This window comes from Plasmodium gallinaceum, assembly GCF_900005855.1.
Source record: "Plasmodium gallinaceum strain 8A genome assembly, contig: PGAL8A_v1_130, whole genome shotgun sequence".
In the NCBI taxonomy this organism is placed as follows: Eukaryota; Apicomplexa; class Aconoidasida; order Haemosporida; family Plasmodiidae; genus Plasmodium; species Plasmodium gallinaceum.
Window position 1 is genome coordinate 497,372 of NW_021628289.1, and position 8,225 is coordinate 505,596.

General features: G+C 17.9%; 2 protein-coding genes across 2 annotated transcripts in view; both read right to left on the reverse strand.

Annotated features, from left to right (window-relative positions):
• Positions 1–258: 258 nt before the first annotated feature.
• On the reverse strand, positions 259–1,754 carry PGAL8A_00461800 (conserved Plasmodium protein, unknown function; the record flags this gene model as incomplete). The annotated part of the gene is made up of 2 exons (XM_028673383.1): positions 259–1,580; positions 1,670–1,754. The coding sequence occupies 2 exons, from the start codon at positions 1,752–1,754 to the stop codon at positions 259–261; spliced, it is 1,407 nt and encodes a 468-aa protein (XP_028529841.1).
• A 993-nt stretch (positions 1,755–2,747) lies between these two features.
• Positions 2,748–8,225, reverse strand: part of PGAL8A_00461900 (conserved Plasmodium protein, unknown function) — a gene marked incomplete at both ends in the record, with an annotated part of 7,008 nt that continues 1,530 nt past the window's right edge. The window contains one exon of the mRNA XM_028673384.1: positions 2,748–8,163. Within this exon, the coding sequence (XP_028529842.1) occupies positions 2,748–8,163 (5,416 nt within the window). The remainder of the gene's footprint in view (positions 8,164–8,225) is intronic.

Genomic DNA, 8,225 nt, shown 5'->3' on the forward strand with positions numbered 1-8,225 from the left:
ACAATTTCTTATTTGATCTTCTAATAAAATATATATATTTAATAAAATTAATATATATGTGTAAATGTTTATCTTTTTTCACAAAAAAAAAATTAAGGATATGTTGATATAAAAAAATTTTTATATTTACAAGAATAGTTTATTTAGTATATGCTTTCTTGTATTATTTAATTCATAAACAAATTCATATATGTTATATATGTGATATTTATATTTGTCAATTTAATATATTTAGCCAGGAATATTTTATTTCACTTATTATTTTTGAAATAAATGTTTTTTTTTCTTTTTATTAATTTTTTTCGAAATTTTTTTATAGTAATTATTATTCAATTTATTTTTTTTGTAATGTCCTTCCTCTGAATCACAAATGGATTGGTTACTGCTAACATCTAACATGTTTTCATCATTTATATATCTAGAATTAGGAAATGAGCCATTTTTGTTAATATTAATTAACATTTTTGCATCTATTTCTTTTGCAATAACAGAATCACAGCTAGATGCTGACCAGAATTTCAACAATTTATCTTCTCCAAATGAGGTAAGTATATGCCCAAGAGGATTCCAGTCTAATAAGGTAATAGAACAAGGCTTATCGTATCCATGAGCTGATGAGATAGTTTGAATGCATTTATTATCATTAGTACTATAAAACTTTATATATCCTTTATTATCAGAACTAGCAAAAATGTGATTTTGTATAGGGTTCCAAACAATATAAGTAGGTTCATAATTTAACCCATATCTATTATTATAAATATTATCATTTTTATAATAATATAATAATTTAAAATTTCTAATATCCCATAATTTAATTAAACTATCTTTACTACAGCTTAATAAATAAACACCATTATAATTCCACTTTATTTTATTTACATTAGCTTTATGTGCATTTATAGAAATAATAGGTTTATTTATTCTTATATCCCAGAAAGAAATTGTTTGGGTTCTATTACCACTAGCTACAATATCATTTATAGGATTCCATGATAGACAGCTAATATTATTAGTATCAATATTTTTACATTTTAAATGCTTTATAATCTTTCTTGTTTTAATATCCCAAATTATAGGATTACAAGTATCAGCACATCCTGCTAGTTTAGTATTACAACAAGATAAACTTATATCTAATACATTTTTTGTTAATCCTTCAAATGCATAATTATCTAATAAATTTAAAGCAGATGATAAAATAACTATTTGCCCTAAAGAATTTCCAGCAAATAAATTATCATTTTTTGACCATTCTAAGCAAGAAACTGAACCTCCACCTATTGGTATTCTTTTCATATCCTCAAAATTAAAATATACTCCATTCCATATTGCTAGTTCACTTAACTGAGTTCCTGTTAATAATCTCTTTCCATCATTAAACCATTTCAAACTTACTATCATTCCTTTACTTTTATTTAAGCATGTATATGCTAAATGAGATAAAACTCCATCAAATCTATCTATCATATTACTATAACAAAATAATGGTTTTACTCTTCTCATGAAAATGGGATGGCTCACGTATAATCTCCTATCAAATTGCCTCTTGTATATATCATTTTTTAAAAAATTACAAACTGTAAAAAAATAAAACAATAAAACATATTGTTTATAAATGAAAATAACAAAAAAAAAAATAATTTTAAATATGTATATATTTAAATACTTGAAGAATTAAAATCAACAGCAGGCCTATCTATTCCCAACTTTGATGGATAATAATTATTTACATTCTGCTCTTCGTTGAACATTTTTATTTTCTCATTATAATTCATTAAAAGATTTTCAATACATTTACTACTTCTTTAATAAAACCCTTACTGAAAATAATTGTTTTGAAAGATATATTACTTAAAACATTATAATATAATATTATAGTAACATATAAGAATAGTAATATACTTGTATACTTCATTAAATTATAAAAAAAAAAAAAAAAAAAAAAAAAAAAAAGCTTTTTAAATTAAATAAATTGTTAGTTTCTTCTTTTTTTGTTTCTAATAATATATGAAACTTTTATAAATTTTTTTTTTTTTTTTTTTTTTTGTAACAATTCTTAATTTTCTTATCCATACAAATCATTATAAAAGAAAAACATTATTTTTCATTTTTCTTTTTTTTTATTAAACACATTGATTTATTTTTACTGATTAAATTTTTTTTACATAAAATATTTGTATTGAGTTAATTTTAAAAATTTTATTCATTTTTTTAAAATATAAAATTCAAAAATACATATTGAAGGGAATTCAGAATTTTTATTTTAAAATGAAATAATTAATTTTGACATTTAATTAAAATATATATATATATATATATTAATATAATAAATAATATATGAAATGTATTAATATTAAAAGATACTAAATTTTCTCAAATGAAAACATAAATAATTTTCCATTTAAGAAAATATAAATAAATAAAAGAATTAAATAAAAAAAAAAAAAAAAATAAACAAATAAATTAATCACATAAAAAAAAAAATATATATATATATATATATATAATTATTTTTTTTTAATTTAAAGAATTTTTTTTTTTTTTAATAATGCATAAAAAAAAAAAAAAAAAAAAAAAAATAAATACGAAATATATATACTATAATATTTAGGTACATCAAATAAATCTATAACATTTTTAATTGTAAGACAATAATGTTCTAAAATAAATAAAAATGTATAATATTATTAAAAAAAAAAGTGAAGATTTTTTTTTTTATATATATCTTTTAACTTTTGCACATTTCACTGTATTCTTTTAAAATAGTTGTTCTCTAGATTAAAAGAATTTTTTTCAACTATTATTTTTCTCAAATGTAAAACATTAGATATTTTACTGAAATTATTAGGATTAATATTTATATTACTCTTATTTTTATTTGATTCATTGTCGTCCTTTGAATTATCTTTACTTCTGTAACTATTATTTTCATAATTTTCTGAGTTATTACTTTCATTATCATTACTATCATCCAAATTATCACTACTACTAGAATCATTATTATTATTATTATCATTATCTATATTATATTCATTATCAACACGTAAATAATTACTTTGTTCTTCTCTTTTAATTTGGTGTAATTTATCATTTTCACAAGATAAATTCTCTTTTTCTTCAGTTTGATCATTTATGATTTTAATAAAATTATTTTTTTTGTTTAAACTAAGAGAAAAACTACTTTTAAAATTGCATGATAATAAATTAGAAGCTTCTTCATCCAATTCAATATTCAAATTTAAAAAAAAATAAATAAAGTGGCTTATAATAATATAAAATAAACTATCATAAATAAGATCTATTTTGTTTAAATTATTTATCATGTCTAATATTTCTTTATCTAATGATTTAATTACACGAATATACAGCCTTATAACACAAGCCGGAATTTTTAATTTATATATAAATGGAATCATATATGTTAATTTTATTAATAATGTTTTTATTTTTTTTTTATCTATTAGAAAGAAAAAAGAATTATTTTGATATCCGATTAAATAATTTGCTATTGATCTTAAAGAATAATTAAATAAATCTAAATTATTTAAAACATTTAAATTTGATGTTAATTCTTTTTGTAGATGGCAAATCATAATATTAAATGAAACAAAATCTAATATGACATTTTTAATATAAAAATCATTTAATTTTATATTTGAATTAATTAATTCATGACATTTTTCATTAAAAATATCTGGATAGTAATAATACTCAGTTAACAAATATTTAATTAATTTGAAACATGAACTTTTTATAATAAGTTCTTTTGTTCTTATAGCTAATTCATATAAATGATATAAAATAAAATTATGTATACTAATATTATAAAGTTCATTTGTGCTTATTTTATAACTATAAGATTGGGTGTTAGAATGAAAAGATATATTTTGCAAATTATTGTAAATAAAATTAAGAGAATAATTTTTTATATTATTATATTCCTTATTAGGCACACAATCCCCTAAAGAAATACATTTTCCTATTTTATTCATTAAAATTTTATTTAATAAATCTTTTAATAGTAGAGGATAACTTTTTAATGTTTTAGAAAAATTAAAAACAGAAAATGTACTTTTTAGAATATTCATTAAGTTTCCTTTTACTTCTTTTTTATTTTCAAATGGTACAATTTTTTCTTTCATTATATTTTGATCGTAAATATTCAATTTTTTCCCTTTGTCTTGATAATTTTTCTTTGATTTGTTATGAGATAAAAATGTATTTTTATCATTATAATCATCATTATCTTTTTTCATTATATCGTTTTTATCTTCATTTTTTTCATCAATTGTTAAAAATTTACATGAAAATTCATAATTCATAAAATCAGCATATCCTAAAGAATAATTATTTTTATTAAAAAAAGTGTCTTGTTTTAAAATAGGTGAAAAATCTTGAAATTCATATATAATTCTAAAAACTCTAATAATTGTTTTAAATTTTATATAATCCTTTAAATCATATAAAACTAACAAATCAAGTAAATATTTTAGTGGAAGAAAATGTAATATTTCCATGATCTGCTCATTTTTTACTAAAAAATGCAATGATAAATAATAGAATAAAGTATTACCATTCAATAAATTAAAAAAGAATGTTAATCTTTCTGTATTATACTCACAATTTAAAAATAGGTCACTCTTATCATCTTCATTAATTTTATTTTTGTTTTTATAAAATATACTTTTGTTATCAACCTCATGAAAACGAATTTTATCACATATATTATTACCATTATTATTTTTATTATCATTATAATAATCACTGCTATCATAATATTTATTTTCATTTTCTAAAGAATCATTATCAGAACATACTTCTAACTTATTATAATCACTATTGTTATGGTTAACAGATCTGCAATTATTAATATTTTTAATACAATTTTTATTCATTTCTTCCTTGTTATAACAATCATTATCTGTAAAGAAGGTTATATTTCTTAGTCTAATTTGATTTTTTTCTATTAAATTATTATCAAAAGATACATTTTTTTTAAAAGTTTTTTTTTTTTTATTATTCCTTTTACATTCGGAACTTGAATCACTATTATTTCTATTAAGAGTTCTTTTTTTTTTTTTAATTAAATTATTTGAAATTTTCTTCATTTGCATATAAGTATACATGTAATTTTTATTAATATCATCATCCATATTATCCCCTTCATCCTTTTTTTTTTTTTTGTTAGTATCTAGAATAATATTATTATTAATTATTTTTACATTTATTTTTTTTTGTTTTTTTTTCAATTGGCCTTTGCTTTCTAATTTATTTAAATATTCATTTAATAATTTATTTAATTCTAATTTATCAGAACTCATATTCATTTCTTCTAATGCTAAGATTATAACATTTTTTATGTTATTAAAATTTAAGCAATAATGAAAAGTTTTCTTATATTTAATTATGTTGCTTTTTAAATTTTCAATTGAGTTATAAATGTCTTCTAATTTCTGATCCTTTATACATAAATAATCTATGAAGTTTTTTTTTTTATTTATTTTATTTTTGAAAACTGTGTTCATTGTAAATAATATATTTTCTATGAACTTTAAATTTAAATGTAATTTATCTACTATATTTTGAAAATACGATTTTTTGTATATATGAAGAAAGTTGTTAAAATTAAAATTTTCAAATTCTTCTTTGTTATCTTTTAATTCATAATTATATTTCAAATTTTCAACAATATTAGATGGATTATAAAAACTTTTCATATATAAATCACTACTATTACTAGCTTCTTGTGTAAAATAATTAAAATTATTAAAAATGAATTGATCTTTATTTTCTAATACAAAAAAAGATCTTTTTTGATAGAAATATTTTGCATATTTAACATATGAATATGAATGTCCAAATATATATAATAAACACCAAGTATATACATAAATTAATTTTATGATTTCATTCAAGAAAATATTTAATCTGTTTATTGTTTTATCAAGTTCTTCCTTTTTAGATTTTATATCATTAGAATTCATTAAATAAGATTTAATATAATTGTTATAAGTAGATGTTATTTCTGCTACAAACTTTAAAAAGAAATAATCAAATTGAAAAATATAATCTGAATTATATATACTTATAAAATAAGATATGGTATCTATGTTTTCTATATAACATGTATCTATACTTTTATTTTTATTTATATCATTAATATCAAAAGAATTTTTTAATTTATTTATTTTGCTTATAAACTCATAAAAGGCTTTTTTTGTTTTTGCTTTTTCTAATATATCATTAAAAATACTTTTATTAGTGTAAGTCTTCTGATATGCATCATGATTTAGATTATATTCATCTGATAATCTATGAAATATTTTTTTTGTTTTTTTAGATTCTTCGTTATTCTTATCATTATTTTTATTATGAATTTCATCTTCACTTTCATTCCTTTCATTTTTATCCCTTTGTATATTTTCCCTTTTATCATTTTTATTTTCATCTATTACATAACTTTCATCGGATACATAATCATTACTATCACTGTAATCCTCTTTACTAAATTCTCCTTGACTAAAGTTACTAACATTATCTTTATACTTCATTAAATATTTTATAATATCAATTTCATAAAAATTGGTATCCTTTAAATTATTAGGATTTTTTTCATTTTGGTTATTCAAAACTTCTTCATAGGAATTATTATCATAAGAATCTGAAACATTTATTTCATGATTAAATAAACTATTAACATTTATTGAATTTTTTTTCTTTTCATTTTTATCATATATGTTATTATTTTCGTAATTTTCATTATATGGAAAATTACCATAATTTAATAATTTATAGAAATTTAAATATTTATTAGATTCTAATTTCATAATATTTTTATTAAAAAATAACCCTGCACAAATAAAAATGTGAAACACTCTAGAAATAGTTATAACAGAATGATTTAAATATTTAATTAATGCAAGAGCTTTTGAATTAGATTGAAAAAAAGTTTTATCTTTGCTTTTTTTCTCTATATAAAATAACACATTTTTATGAAATGTAAAAATTAAATAAGGATTATTAAAAAAGTAAAATAAGGAATTAATTATTTCATCAGAATATATATTTTCATAATTTTCATTTTCATATATTATTTCTATAAATGAATTTTTGTTAACTTTGTTAGCATTATTAGAAACAAAAAAATTATTTAACTCTTTATTCAAAAAATCCTCTTGGTTAATTTTCCTTAACATTAATGTATCATTCATACAATTTCTATCATATTCCTTGTTTTTATATTCTCCTATTTCTTTATTCTTTTCTTGATGTTCATTATCAATTTTATTTTTACATTCTATTGATTCATTATTTGATTTGTTATTATTGCTATTATTATTACCATTATTCATATTTTTTATGAGTATATTATTAAGACTAGATTCATCACAAAATGTTTTTTCAGAATCATTTTTTTCCTTTATACATTGTAGTTTATTATTTTCATTATCAATATCTATTTTATATTTAGATTGAAAATTTTTAACACATGTATAAATAAATGAGTTTGTCGTAATATCAAATATGTTTCTTATTAGGTACTCATTGATATAGATATATTGAAAAAAATTGCAATATATTTTTATGATTTCATTATCTATTAACTCATTTATTCTTAATTTTTTTAAAAGAAAAAAATAGTTTATTACCTTATTTTTCCTTTCTTCAAAACCTTTAAAAAGAAATGAATAGGAATTTTCATTTGTTTTATAAATTAAATCAAAATATATATTTTTAAAAAAATATAATAAACATAATAAATTTAGAAAATATTGAAAAGTTTCATAAAAACACTTTTCATCTAGTGTATTTTCTTCTTTTTCCTCTAATATAGTCTTAATATTTATATTGTATAAATGAAATATATCAAAATTATACACATTTTTTTCTAATTCTTTTAAATTAATATCATTAAATAAATCAGTAGATAAAAAAGAATAATGATTTTTAAAATTATTATATTTTTTATGTTTATTAAACTTATTTCTGTTTCCTTCTTCATTAAGATAATGTATATCTTCATCAACTATATTATCTTTTGTATCATTTTCTTTTTCTATATTTATTATATTAACTTCATTGCTTTCTTCTTTAAGAGAATTCTTTATTTTTTCAATCAAATCACTTTTGTTCCTTTTATCATATATTATAAAGAATTTTCTAAAACAAAAAAAAAAAAAAAAAAAAAAAAAAAAAATATAAAAAAAAAAAAAAAATTAAAA